We start from the raw sequence: 15,346 nt of genomic DNA on the forward strand, positions 1-15,346 counted from the left end.
AAGATTAATTATATAAAGCATCATATGTGTTGGATTCTAAATTATAAATTAAAAAAAAAACTTTAGATTTTTTAAAATACACATGAAATAAGTCGGTTATTCATTTGTTTCTATAGTCCTATTTTTTAAAGATAAGTATTGTTTTGGTCCTAACGTGTGGGGTCGGAATTGAAATCATCCTTCACATAATTTTTTATTTAGAATTGTCTTAAACGTTTTATTTCACATTAAAATCGTCCTTTTAATTTTTTATGGACAAAAATACCCTCCACCACCACCAGTACTTTTACGGGCACCACCGTCAGCACATTTACCACCACCAAATACACTAAATCAGATTCAAGAACATCAAATCAGATTAAACAACATCAAATTCACCAACAAAATCAACACACAACAATAAAATAAAATAAAAAACAAATCAAAATTAGAATTAGAAACAAAGACAGAAGTAGAAGCAGAAGACACAAAAGCCAAAAAAACAGAAGAAGTAGAAGCAGAAGTAGAAAAGAGAGAAGAAGGGGTGACGACGAGTTAGTGACCAAGGGGAGAGGAGTCGCCGTCGTCACATGCGTCGCTGTCGCCATCGTATCGCACCCAAAGGAGAGGGAGAGAGGGACGCGAGCCAGTGATCAAGGGGGAGGAATCGCCGCCGTCACACGCGTCGCCATCGAGGTGAGGAATGCGTCGCGTCTGGCCGCCACTCGGCCTCGTTCCGCTGCGAGGTGCAGGTCGTCGCGTCGCCGCTAAAGAGAGAGAGAAACAGAAAGAACTAGCTCGCGAAGATGGAAAAGACGCGACGGTGAAAAAAAAATCCTAGTTCCAGGAAAGAGTTTTGAACTGGAATAACTGACGAAATATCAAATTCAATTATGAACACATTAGTTACATACAAACGAGACTCTCCTTATAGTCAAATTAAAATGCTCCTTTAGAGAATAATGTAAAACCATCATCCATCTATAGAAAAGAAAGGTAAAGTTATTTATTGTAAATAATTAAATAGAATAGGAAAGACTTGGAGAGAACATTGAATTGATACATTCCATGGAGGAATGGTGTATTATACATGCCCACGAATCAAGTGTTCAACCTTCAAAGAGAAAAACTTAATTCTTGCTAACATGTGCTATGCTTTAACAACATATTTTAAAAGTAGAATTTAATTTGTATGCACGGTAGAAAAAAAATTGTATACACATAATTAATTATATATTATTATATTAATAAAATTATTTAATTTTTAGATTTATTACCTAAAAATTATTTAAATATATGAGTTTAATTGAATGATTTGTGTAAATTTATATCAAAATTAAGTTCTTAAAAATATTATTAAAATTTTATTAAAAATGTCGGAAATATAATTTTCTTATATTAAATAGTTTAAAAAAATTATTATTTCAAACATTAGATTTGAGGGTTATTTGTTAGTTGTTACTATGAAGTACGAGCTCTACTCATTAGACTCTGAATCTGAACCTCGTTTTAGAACGCTTGATAGTTTGATCCAAATAAAAACACTTGTGCAGTGATTCAAAGAGTTGCATGTGCAAATCGAATTGAGAGAGAAATGGGATTCGGAATCCTCAGAAACCTCATTCGCCCTCTCTCAATCTCATCATCAACTGCCCTAACCTCTCGCATAACAACCGCCGCCGCCACCACAACGACGCCGTTTCGTGGCCTCCTTTTCGCATCTCCGAAGCAAGATCCCTGCTTCTTCAAAACGCACCAATGGAATCTTCCCCTTTCGAACCATCTCCATAGCTTGACTGACACGCGCTTCCCCAAACGCCGTCCCGCTGATAAATCGCGCCGAAAGAGAGCCTCCTTGAAACCCCAAGGCGCGTCACAAGCCTAGCCTTTTCTTTCAAAAACAATTTTTTTGTGGTTTTGCTTTTGAATCTGTTCGTAATGAAACTGTGGATTTTTTCTTTTCTGTGCGTGTATTTTGCAGGGCCTTATGCTTGGGTTGAGCATACTCCTGGCGAAACCATTCTTCCGAATAAGCCAAACGAAGGGAGTATCAAGAGGAGGAACGAGAAGAAACGCATGAGGCTGCGCCGTGCTTTTATTTTGGTGCGCTCTTTTAATTCCCGAAAATTGAAATTCAGGCATTGAACAATAGAGGGTTTAGACATGGTTTTAAATTGTAGTCCGCAATAGTATTTAGGGTTTATGATTAATAGCAAAAATAACTATATTTCCTTTTTGTTTGTGTAATAGGAACATTGTAGAAATTAGGCAGGCTAGGAAATTCATTTCTGCTCTGTTTGTTGGTTGTGTGAGGATTGGATGGTAGCTTTAAAATGAATAGCTATTCTTCTCTGGAAGTGGTTTGGGGAAGTGTGAGGGCATCATCTTGTTTTGTTTTGAAGAGGACACTTTAATAATTGTCAAGAAATTGACATTTTGTTTTTGGCTCCTAGACCAGGGTACTCCCAACACCTGCAAGCATTTGTATTATAACTTATAAGTCCAATGTAGAAGCTGGGGAACTCTTCCTCAAGTGATAGTTATAAGTTAAAAGAAAATTTGGTAATACAATGGGATTAGATTATATTTGGCTTGATACTCAACATGGTACATAAAATGTCATGCATGAGTTAATTTGTATGTTAAAAATTTAAAAATCTCTTGAAAGATACATTTAAGTTTGTGTTAGATACTATGATGATAATAGTTTTCCACCTCCATTAATTATTTTCAATGTGGAATTCTCTGGCATTTACAGGCAGAAAGGAAGAAAAGGATAGCTCAGATGAAAGAAGCTAAACGGAGAAAAAATATGAAGAGGATAGAGCGCAAAATGGCAGCAGTTGCAAGAGAAAGAGAGTGGGCACAAAGGCTGGCAGAGCTGCAGAGACTCGAGGCAGAGAAGAAAAAATCCATGGCCTGACTTTTCTTTGAGATCTCATCTGAAATGGTAATACTAGTTTAGCTTTTGAGCTTATCATGATTTGAACTCTCTACAAAACCCCGTTTAGTGTACCTTCAACAGTGTATTTTCTGTTAATTTTGTGGTCGGGTGCCTATTTCAGCCCTTGTTTTCTTCCCTGAACTGTAGTATTGTCGAACTTCCCCCGGAATCCTTGCCCCTGTCTAGAGAGTAAAGTTTTACAAGTGTTTTTTTAGAAACAAAAATGAGAATAACCTGTCTGTTGCAGATTCATGAGCATTACTGATGTCACACTTATGATTTTGGAATTAATATGCACAAAAACCTCGTATCTTCCTTCTTTATGTACCTTGTAGAAAGTTCAATCATCTTCCCTAGTTATGTTTTCGCTGCACGTTTTGGCTGTGTCATGAAGGTGAGGTTATCAACTGACTAGTTTGTTAAGTCGCATTAAGGAGAAGCGAAGATAACGTCAGTTGTTAAAGGTCTCTAGGCAGTCCTGCTCTAGATTGTGTTGGTTTGTTTAGTTGCAGTATTTTTGTATGAAAGCAAATTGATTGTGTATTGGTGTATATATTTAAATGCTTCCAAGGGTGAAGACTGCTTTCCATATTATAATTGTGCTCTTCTTACCAAGAAAACTTCCCTCAGTCTCAGGCCAGGGCCAAAGTGGCCGGGACCAACCCATGGATCACTTTTCTGTTAGTTGTCAACATACGTGGGAGCAATCCGTTTGACGGGAGGAATCGTTGATGTCTTTAGGTATTAAATTTGTCAGAAATAAAGTGTCTAATCGAGAATTCCTTGGAGAATAATTCGGAATTTCAATCTATTTATAAAGTTTTTGCTACATATAAATATTTTTCCATTCTTGAATTTGAAACACACTTGTGGTCACCTCATAGACCAGAGAGTTTTTCTTATAGATCACTTTCAAATGACTCAGTATGTAACAAAAATCCCATACAGCTTCCATAGCTTCCTTGGCATCTTCAGAGCAATAGGGATTCACTGATAATGACTTCATAACTCGATACATTTGTTCAGATTTCATTTCAATTATTCAGCAATGAATAAGTTACAGTGAGCAAAATGTATAAATCATGACAGAAGGAAAAAATTCTGGGCTTTGATTTAACAGCAAGGTAAGTCATTTAATGACCAATGGAACATAAACAATGGATAAACTTTACAAGTCATGCAACATTGTAATTTGTCATTTCAATGAACTATAGAAAATAGAACATACACTATAGAAAGTAGGTCTAAACTTTATAATTTGAAAAAAGTTTAGCTAACATGTCCTCTAAATATTGTTTTTCTATTTAATGTTGTTTAAATTTGTTTTGAGAAATACTGATTTTTTAATTTATTTAAAAAAAAAAAATCCTCATTGTGAGAGTTAGATATGCTGTAATGAGTATTGGCGGTCTTGTCTTGTCCTTGAATATAAATGAGCAAGTGCGAACTAATAATGTTGGAGGGGGAAAAATCAAATTGGATTGGTCTGCTTAGTTCACTAGTTTGCTTAAGTAAGTGTCGAGAGTTCGAATCTCGCCTTATACATGCAGTAACTTATTGGCCAGCGGCAAACCTTAAAATGAAGTTCCGATTTGCGACGGATTAGTCATTGGCCTACCGGACTAAAGAATATGGTGGGAACAAAAAAAAATGTTAGAAGGGGAAATGGTAATTTTGTCTTTGAAGTACTCTTTTATTTATTGTCTTGGGCCGAAAACATATCTCTGATATGTGTAGTTCATTATTGAATGCTGAAAGTAGAATTCGTAGCGAAAGTGGAAGCAGCCTAGAACATTAGTCTTTGTTGACAAGTGGCACTTAATATTAAAAGTAGGAAATGCCAGAGTTAAAATACTTAAAAACTTGAACATTTCTCTAAGACTATTGCCGTTGTATTTCGTCTTAACTATTGTCAATGAAACATCTGTATCCGTGTGTATTCATGGACAGATTATTTTGAAGCGAGGCTTTTCCTTCTTTTGAGGACTGCATCAGTCTTGTAATTTTGTATGTTACGAATGTAAAAATCTCTTGAAAGATACATTCAGGTGTTTGATACGATGTTGATAATAGTTTTCCATCTACATTAGTACTGGTTTAGCTTTTGAGCTTGTCATTTGAACTCTCTACAAAAAACTCTTCAGTGTACCGAATAATTTTTGGTAGATTTGTGAATTCTACTTTTAGTGTCGTGTTATTCATAGGTAGTAGTAGTAGTGATGCAACAAATAGAAATTGGAGATTGTATTTACCCTTTTAACTTTATATTTCAACAATGCATATCAACATAAAATTGTCAAATCTCAAATATCAGAAGCATAAATCTTTGATGTTTCTGTAAGCAAAGAATTATTAAATTTGTCAATATATACTAGAATTTAATTTTGATGCACTATTAGTATAAAGTAACTTTATATGTACGTCTAATTACATAACACTATACAATAAAAGTAACTTTTTCTTACATTTATCACACGAATAGTCAGTCAAAAGAACGGATATAATTAGACACTGGATAAAATATTTTATATTGTTAGTAGATTAAAATTAAACTTTATATACTAACTAAAACTTTGCACATTGATCATGTGTAACTAAATCAAACACCAATACAATAAAAGAAATTAATTATCTAATAACATGAAAGTGTATATATATATATATATATATATATATATATATATATATATATATATATATATATATATATATATATATATATATATTGGATAAACAAATTATCTTTGTAATTAATTAAATTCAACCAAATACCTCAAAATTTATTTTTTATTTATCTTACTCACACACTCAACTTTCAATGTCTTCTCTTTTTCCTTCTTTTCTCCTTCTACATAATTTTCTTTCTCCAACTTCAATTCTTCTCCTTTGTCTTTTTCTTCTTTTTCATTTTCTTCTTTTTTTTTTCTTCTTCTAGTTAATTTTTGGGATCTTCTATGTCTCCTCATTCTTTTTCTATGTTTTTTCTCTTCTTTATTTATTTGTTTGTTTGAACTGTGAAATTTTAAAATTTTTATAAAAAAAGAAATAAAAAAATTGTTTATATTTAACATAGAAATTTTGTGACGATAAACACAAATTTTTTTAAAGATAAACACAATTTTTTGAATTTAATCTTAAAAAAAATTATTGAGAAAAGAATATAAATTTTACCATAATAAAATCAGATATATTTTAAGATAGACATAAATTTTTCAAGAGAAATAAAAGAAGAAAATACATAAATCTATTAATAAATACTAAAATTTTATGATGATAAATACAAAATAATTTTGCAGATAAATATAATTTTTTGAAAAAAACAAAAAAAAAACACAAAAACTTATTGAGTATAAACACATAAATGTTCTGCTTATAAATATAAGAACTTTTTAAAAATAAACATAACTTTTTGAATAGAAACCTAAGAAAGAACACACAGAAATTTGTTAAGAAAAAACACAAATTTTAGGAGGATTTATTAAGAAGTTTTTTTTAGAGTAATACACAATTTTAAAAAAATAAAATAAAAAAAGAACATATAATTTCTGTATTATGCAACTAAAATTCATGTCTTTTTTTTAACAAAAAATTATGTGTTTTAATTTTTCCTTTGTTATTACACAATTTCTTTGTGCTTTTTTTTCATATAATTGTTAACTCAACATTTTTGTCAATACAAATGGATTTACTTAATTGTTGATAATTTTTATTTTCAATTAATATTATTGTTTAGAAATTTTGTGAGCTATATAGTATATACACTATCTTGAGTTTTTGACATTTTGATCATTTAACCAACCCCCCACCCCCATTACATAATAATAATAATAATAATAATAATAATAATAATAATCGTATTAATTAACTTTTTTTTATACTACAATAAAAGATTTATAGCTGTTTTTATATGAAAATATATATATTTTTTTATCATTAGATGATGAATTATAGATTTAATTTATTATAAATGTTTTATTTTTATTTAAAGTGTAGCTAAATAAAAAAATTATAATTTTAACACATATTTTTATCATTTTATGAGAAGATGTTTTTAATATCTTCTTTTGAGTAGATATATTTTTTTTCTGGCTGCAATATATATCAATCAAACACAAGACAAGATCCCATCTTCAATGTTACACGTTCAATAATAGTGCAAGAATGCATACTTTATAACAGAAGCAACAACATTCATTCATTCATTCGGTTATAGGTATGCAGTACCAATAATAAACCCCTTTTCCAAATACCCTCTTTATGAATAAATCGAACAATTTAGAACAAAATCACCGTTTCCGTTTCAGAATTGAATGTGGCACCTCAATAGCAAGTGAAAACCCACAACAGCACACAGCAACATTAATAGTCTCACAAACAACATTGACCGAAAACGAAAAAATCCAATTGCTACTTACGTGTGTTTATTATCTTTACCCACCTAACTCTTTTTCCGATCAATAACTAATTTGCTCAACTAAATGAGTTGCTCATTTAAGACTTTCAACAAACACCTCACACTCCTCTGCTTCCATAAGTGCATCACCTCTTATGGTTTCATACCTTCACTTTCTCACTTTCTTCCACCGCTTCTGAGCTCGCGTTCCTCTCAGCTTCTACATCACTTGGGTGAGTTTCCATTTTCATCAGGTCCTTGTTGTTTTCTCTCTCTTTCTCTTTGGCTTTCTGACATGAAACTTTTTTTTTGTTTGCTAGTGTTGTTTCTTCTTTGATTTCTTTTGTGTCATATGGGTTAAAGGGTATATGAAAAATTCAGTTTTGAAGTTGAATTTGATAGAGTGTGTTATTGGGGTGTCACCTTTCCCAATGCAGCTGTAATTGGTTTGTGTTGGTTTCTTCTACATCATGATGAGAAAAATCATCTCTTTAGGTTGAATTTGATGAGAAAAATGGGAAAATAAATGGCCTTGGGGTAAGTAATTTTACCTGGAAGTTTTCTTTTGTAGAGCTTTGTTCCCTTGTAGCTATTAGCTAATGATCATGTATGGTCAATTAAGTTAACATTTTTCGTTTTTGATTTTTGATCAAGTTGTAAGTATGTACAAATCTGAGTTGAGTTATTTGGACCGATATTTTGCATGTGCAATATTTATGATCAAATTACACTCTTTGGTTACTGATTTCTGAACCATTGGTTTGTATTTTGAAAAGGAAGAAGAAAACTGTAAAAGGTTCCTTCGGTTGTGATTAGGACTAACTGTACCTGCTTTTATATCTAGATGCTGTATTAGGGTAACAGTTTGTAGTAGATGGACTCTATCCAATAAGATGATATTTACTTTGATTTTTGTGATGATTTGATGATGATGCTGATATTCCTGTGCTGGAAATGTTGAACGGCCACCTTGGTTCTGAGCAGTTATCAGTTTATTGAACTTGAATGATCACTTTAACAGATATCAATTAGATAATGTAATTCTATGGTTAAAGAATTTATATATTGTTAATATCTAATGAATCCATTTATTTGATTGACTGAATGATTCCTTCGTTTTAGACAGCTTCTCATTCTGCTTCAGTTATGGAGGTGTTCAAAGCAGTTGCCAAGAACGAACTTGCAACTCATGGAAGTGTTGCTATCAGAGCTGACCAGAAGAGTTATAGTTACAGGCAACTAATCTTGTCCGCAGAGAAGATATCTAATATATTGTGTGGCAGTGATGTAAAGACAGTGAGTCAAACCTTTAGTTTTTATTTTTGTTGCCTATTGATTGATAAAATAATACTATTGCTTAGCATTTCATCAGAGTGATCAACAGGAGAGCCATAAGGCTTAACTATGAAGAATTATGTTATTTTTCTTTGAAGAGTAAAATTATTCGTTAAAAAAAAAAGGAGAGTACAAGAAGAATGGAGGGCAAGGTATCTTCGAACATTAAAACATCGAACATTAAAACAAAAAATATTGAAGAATAAGAGTATAGTAGAAATGAAGCTAGGATGCTTAATCTCATTGCATGTCAGAGATGGCATCTTCTTTGAAATAAACATGGGCAGAAGCAAACCACAAAAGTAAGCTACAAGTATAGTTGTTTCCTTTTACAAAAAGGGCAAAGAGATACCCTAAGACATGCATGTGTTACACTTCAACTGAATTCAATAACAAAGTTGCTGTTGCATGGTGCAAATTTTCCATAATTCGATGTTTATGCTTATGTGGAACTATGGGAATGCCGTGCTGCATCCACATATAGGTGGAAAAAGAACCATTTTATGAATCTTTGGCAATACCAACATGCAGGGAAACCTTAGTGGAGCTCGGATAGGAATTGTAGCCAAACCCTCTGCCGAATTTGTAGCTGGAGTACTTGGGACTTGGTTTAGTGGAGGTGTTGCTGTTCCACTTGCACTAAGCTATCCAGAACCAGAGCTCTTACATGTGATTAATAATTCGGTATGCTTTGGAAAGCCTCCCTTTTTTATATGGCTACCATTTTTGTTTGTTTGTTTAGTGTTCAAAAGGCTTGTGAACTTTCTCCTGTTAGGACTGTTTAATTAATTATTTCTTTATAATTTTTTGGTATCTGTTATCTATACTTTCATATAGCTGATTTATTTGTACATGTTTGTCCATATGAAAGTACGCTACTGATTTGATAGATTTAGTCTAATTGGATGTTGGGACATGACTGAACTATTTTATTCTGGCCTCTGTTGTTCATCTGAACTCACAACAATAACCATAGTAGCTTCTGGATTAGTCTCTTTGCATGCTTCTGTTGTCATTATTATGTCCAGTTTGTTGCTTCTGCAAGTGTGTTCATTCTCAATTTACAGAAAGGTTGTATGAATATGCCAAGATGATCTCTCTTATACGAGTTATGGACCTATGGAAGCAAGATTTGGTTATATGTTGGAAACAAATTAGTTGATCCATTTATTTATTCTACATGCCTTTGTGCTCAACTTCTGCTTTATGGATCCAACCTTTAACAGAAATTTGATGATAATTTGTCTGTAGGATGTGTCCACAATACTGAGTACTGAAGATCATAGTGAATTAATGCAAAACCTTGCCAATAAAACCTCTTCTCAGTTTTTTCATCTCCCACCTGTTCTCACTAAGTCCTCAGAGAAAAGCAGTGATGAAGATTCACAAAATGGGGAAATTGATGTTGATAGAATTTTCCGGGACAATATTGGAAAACCAAGTAAGAAAATAACAATTTCAATTTTTTTTTTCCCACTTGGATAAAATAGAAAACCTTTTGGTAGCACCTAGCTGATGGTTGTTTCTCATAATTTGTTTTCCTCATCCATTGACATAGGTGAAGATCCAGCACTGATTTTGTACACAAGTGGGACAACAGGTAAACCTAAAGGAGTGGTTCATACTCACAGAAGCATTGCTGCCCAGGTATGTCGATGATTTGTCTCGATTGTCTAATATCATGGAATAATGGTACATCAGTTTCATTTATTGAGATAAAAATGATCTCCCTGAACACCAGTTCTATGTTTTTGCAAATTTTTTGGGTGTGATTAACAAATATCAAATAATACTAGTAATGCTGCAGTGCTGCTTAATAACTTATTTTTAATTGTAATGCAATTCAAGCCTTGTTGATATAACTATGTCAATCCGTCTATATATTTTTATTGTTTTTCAATAATATTTTCCCCTCAACTTTGTGTTGATTTTAGGTCCAAACCTTGGCAAATGCATGGGAGTATACATCTGCTGATAAGTTTCTACACTGCCTACCGTTGCATCATATCCTTGAAAGTTTTTGGTGCATATATTATTCTACATTTTATTATTAAAAAAGTATGATCATCAGTAGATTATTTGCTGAAGATGTGATTTCGGACATCTTTATGATGTCAGTCCTTAACATATGTGATATACATGTTCATGGACTTTTCAATGCTTTATTTGCCCCTCTCTATGCAGGATCCTCGGTAATACTCTTTTTCACTCTTGCTTACAAAACCAAAGACAAATCTAGAGAAAACAAACAAAAAAGGAAAATACATGTGCAAGTAACCTCTAAGTTAGTTGTATCCCTTTTAAATTGATGATATTATGTATTTAATAATCCATTTTGTCCTGTTGAAGGTTGAATTTATGCCAAAATTTAGTGTGAGGGGAATTTGGCAGAGATGGCGTGAGTCATATCCATCCGAAGGATCTAAGGTTGATGATGCTATAACTGTTTTCACTGGAGTAAGTATAGTTCTGCCTAGCACTACACAATCCTATATAATATAATGTAAGCCGAACTGAAGACAGAACTCTATTTGGTGCTATAATCATAAAATATACAATTTATGGGCCATATGATGGTATTCTCTTTTATGCTTCTTTACTTGAACTATTTTGTGTGCTTAAATTCTGCATGTGGTATCAACTATGAACAGTAATTTTGTTCTCATTATATCCTTTTGTGAATTAAGGTTCCAACTATGTACACCCGGTTGATACAAGGTTATCATGCAATGGATCCTGAGCTACAAGCCACCTCAGCATCTGCTGCACGGAACTTGCGTCTTATGGTGAGACAAATTGCAACCGTGACAAATTGTTTGAAGATAAATGAACAATTGATTGAATTTGTGAAAATAAAGTGTTATTTTTTTTTATGATTTTTTATTTTAATGATTGACTTTCTCAGTGTGTAACTAAGCATGCATGATGCTTTGCCATTTATGTTGTGTTGTCTTGCATTTTTTCTGGTTGTTGATCAATACCTTCATGCCCGAATCTGAATCATGTTTTCATTCAGATGTGTGGGTCCTCTGCACTCCCTCAACCTGTTATGCAAGAATGGGAAGCCATCACCGGGCATCGCTTATTGGAGCGATATGGCATGACTGAAGTAAGTACCCTCTACCTGTTAAGTTGTTCAGCTTTCAACTTTGCATAGAATCACTAACAATGTATTTCACTATTGCCCTCAATAATTTTGTGATGGTTATTCTTAAAGCATCTTATGTTATTATATTAATGTTCATAGTTTGTCATGGCATTGTCAAATCCTTTGAAAGGAGAGCGTAAACCGGGCACTGTTGGCAAACCATTTCCTGGTATAGAGGTCAGTTTAGCTTGCAACTTTATATTTACTATTGACTTTAGATTAGTATATGGACATTGCGATTTCTCATTCCATTGATGCAAAAATCTGTTTGACAATATAGCCTCAACAAAACATTATGAGGATCAGGCTATGTAATTGTCTACGCACATTTATTCCAAAAAGGAAAAAGAAAAAAAAGTCTAAGGCTCTAAGCACATATTTAAGGAAATTAAACTTGCTCTATGTTCTAAAAAAAATACTCATATCTGAAGCCTGGGTGAATTGAATTCTTCTATGCTGCTTGTGTTGTTGCCTCATGTATTGTTGATGTGAACATGTAAGGTATATCACATGGAATTTTAATGTTGCTTTCTATCTATGCATGATAGGTCAAGATTCTTTCAGATGAGGACAGTGGGAAAGAAGAGACTAAAGTGGGGGAGCTTTGTGTTAAAAGCCCTTCATCTTTTAAAGAATATTGGAAACTTCCGGAGGTACTCTCTGACATAGTAGTTAAATGCACCACATAAACTATGTTCAATTGTTCATCCTTATGTAATACCCTGCTCCCCCACCATGCATGTACCATACTATCCTAAGACGACAGATTGTTTTTTAGCAATAGAAAGTTGTGTGATGCTAAAAGATGGAGCACAGGAGAAAGGAATGTAGATTTAATTTGATTTGCACAGTCCTGCATTTCAAAGATAAAGCATGGTCAAGGAAATGTGATGTCTCCCTCCTGAGATTTTATGATTCCAATGCAGATAACGAAAGAATCATTTACTGAAGATGGATTCTTTAAGACTGGGGATGCAGTTACTACGGATAAAGATGGATACTACATCATTCTAGGACGTAAGGAAATCTATCTATTTATCTATCTATATATGGTGGTTGTTATATGCTTAATTGTAACAGTCACCACATTGTCACCTGTCATGCATTAATTTCATATACCTAGTACCCTACTTCCAAAATTCTAGGATGTTATCTTTCAGCTTGAGCTTTCCATTGTTCCAAATGAATCTCAAAAAAAAAAAAGGGCAGCTAGGTGCATAAGCATCTTGCCTTAACATAAGGTCTGGGAAAGCACTCAAAAGGGGTAATGTAAGCAGCCTAACATGATAATTGTATCGGTGGCTAATTCCATGCTAGTGTTGCAACAGTCCCTAAGAAACCACTTTCCTAAATTCCAAATAATTAGGGTTAGGACATTTGGTTTTTTACCTAAATTTTTTGACAAATTTTACTGATAACATATTTAGATATGTATGAGACGTTGAGAATTCGTAAGTCAATTTTGTCTTGATTAGCTTAGGTAATGATAGAACCTAGATTATACACAGAAGAATTATGTGTAATTGTATACTTCAATAATATGTATGCCAACTTTTTTATGGAGCTATTATCAGCACAAACAATTACCATTTTCATTTCTTTGGGATTCTATGCAGTTCTAGTATGTTGAATTTCTGTCTTGAATAACTGTAAAACTCCGCTTGATTATCAGGTACTAATGCTGATATAATCAAGGCTGGTGGCTACAAACTATCTGCCTTAGAAATTGAATCAGTTATACTAGAGGCAAGTAGCTCATTTTTCTATCTTATGGTGCAATTGTTAACTAATTAACTTATATATAGTTGCATAATAATGGAACCAAATGGCCAAATATAAGGAACAATGTGATCTTTACAATCAGAACCATTTTGCAGCATCAAGCTGTCGCGGAATGCTGCGTTTTGGGTTTACCTGACAAAGATTACGGGGAAGTTGTCGGTGCGATTATTGTACCAGAGGCTGATGTCAAGAGAAAGCGAGATGAAGAATCAAAGCCTGTTCTAAGCCTGGAAGAGTTATCCAGCTGGGCCAAACCCAAAATTGCACCTTACAAGGTATTGTTGGATGATTGATGATGCTTGTGAATATGGATTAGATTCATCATATTTTCTTAGAAATATTTCATGTATATAGTTTAGGACTTTAGCCAAGTCTATTATGTTATCTTAAAATTTTGAGAAAAAGACCAATAGATCTCTAACTTTTTAATTCAAAGACACACAAATCTCTGACTAATTGAAAATATAAAAACATCTCTGACGTTCTAAAATACGAGACATTTAATTTCTCGAGAACTTATTTGTCTTCGAGATAAAAAGTGAGGGACGTATTTGTCAGTAATTTTAATCAAAATGTATGTCCTATATCTAAGTGTCTCAATTCTATTTGTTTTATATTGTCTCAGATACCAACAAAACTTTTTGTTTGGGACTCACTCCCTCGCAATGCAATGGGGAAGGTAATTCACATTTTCTTTTTGTTTACTTTGTAATCCACATCATTTTCCTTCATTAACATGAGTCCTTTTTCTTATAAGAAATGTGTTTTTTGGTAAATTAAGAAAGAAAGTTGGGTAATTAATTATTTTTCGTATAAATTTTCAGGTAAATAAAAAAGAGCTGAAGAAAATGCTAGCTTCGGAACACTAAATTCCATAGCATTATTTAAGGTGGGGCCATTCTCAAATAAAACCGAAGGAGTTGTTGACATGAAAAGAGAAAGCCTAAGTAGGATAGATTATTTTAGTTTAGCATTTTAGATTCATTCAAGAATCAATGAATGCTTTTTTATATTGTTTCTTATTATTATTTTTTGTGAACTATATTATTTATTATGTAATATTAGATAAATAACGTGAGCCATTCATATTTTAGGAAATAGGAATGCCTAATTTCTAAATAGTAATTTCCCAAAACATGTCAAATTCTAAATTTAATGTAGAAAACAATGTTCTAAGTGCATAATAATAAATTAATAAAGAATTTCTTCTTATTGTAATTCGATTGGCAATATGATGTCAGTGGATTAATTTAGACTTGATTTGGTCAAATTTTTCAGAGGGGTATTTGAGAATTATCTAATTTTATTGTTTGGTAAATACCAAATAAAAAAAAAAGTGTTTTTACTTTCGTTTAGGTCTTTTTGAAAATAGTTAAAAAAATATTTTTAGAATCAGTTTGTATTTATTAAAACTAAAAAAATTAATAAATAAAAAGATTATATATTTATATTTTCATCTTTTAAGAATTAGATGTTCTTAAAAAGAATATTTTTCAAAATGAGTTTGTATTTATCAAAATTAAATATATAATATAATTTCATATGTAATAAATATTAAATTTATATTTGTAATTTATGTTTTTTTAGTCCTTTTAAATTTAAAAAAAAATTGTTTTATCAAATATAATTATTATTCATTGAAAATTATTTTTAACTTAATTTATATATATATCATTGTAAACTTTTACTGTACACATTGTACGCTTAGGTCATTGGTTCCTTATACTTTCTCATATATATATATATATATATATATATATCACCA

The 15,346-nt window shown here is 32.2% G+C and overlaps 2 protein-coding genes across 3 annotated transcripts; both read left to right on the top strand.

Moving 5' to 3' along the window:
• Window positions 1–1,405: 1,405 nt before the first annotated feature.
• LOC107619031 (protein translocase subunit) lies at window positions 1,406–3,517 on the top strand. The gene is made up of 3 exons (XM_016321237.3): window positions 1,406–1,847; window positions 1,961–2,082; window positions 2,738–3,517. The coding sequence occupies exons 1-3, from the start codon at window positions 1,574–1,576 to the stop codon at window positions 2,900–2,902; spliced, it is 561 nt and encodes a 186-aa protein (XP_016176723.1). The 5' UTR covers window positions 1,406–1,573; the 3' UTR covers window positions 2,903–3,517.
• Window positions 3,518–7,050: 3,533 nt separating this feature from the next.
• AAE13 (AMP-dependent synthetase and ligase family protein) lies at window positions 7,051–14,799 on the top strand. Of its 2 annotated transcripts, none has more exons than XM_016320580.3 (17): window positions 7,051–7,549; window positions 8,443–8,612; window positions 9,183–9,335; window positions 9,903–10,092; window positions 10,210–10,298; window positions 10,586–10,655; window positions 10,791–10,843; window positions 11,001–11,108; window positions 11,339–11,437; window positions 11,668–11,760; window positions 11,899–11,976; window positions 12,348–12,452; window positions 12,726–12,816; window positions 13,472–13,545; window positions 13,677–13,856; window positions 14,207–14,260; window positions 14,406–14,799. In XM_016320580.3, exons 1-17 carry the CDS (start codon window positions 7,402–7,404, stop codon window positions 14,448–14,450), a joined length of 1,800 nt encoding a protein of 599 aa, XP_016176066.1. In that variant the 5' UTR covers window positions 7,051–7,401; the 3' UTR covers window positions 14,451–14,799. The 2 variants fall into 2 exon arrangements, with proteins under 2 accessions (XP_016176066.1, XP_088356652.1); XM_088500526.1 differs by having other exon boundaries at window positions 7,129–7,549; window positions 8,439–8,612; window positions 10,586–10,654; window positions 10,790–10,843.
• The last annotated feature ends 547 nt before the right edge of the window (window positions 14,800–15,346 follow it).

This window comes from Arachis ipaensis, chromosome B9 (assembly GCF_059453495.1).
Source record: "Arachis ipaensis isolate K30076 ecotype BB chromosome B9, ASM5945349v1, whole genome shotgun sequence".
Taxonomy (NCBI): domain Eukaryota; kingdom Viridiplantae; phylum Streptophyta; class Magnoliopsida; order Fabales; family Fabaceae; genus Arachis; species Arachis ipaensis.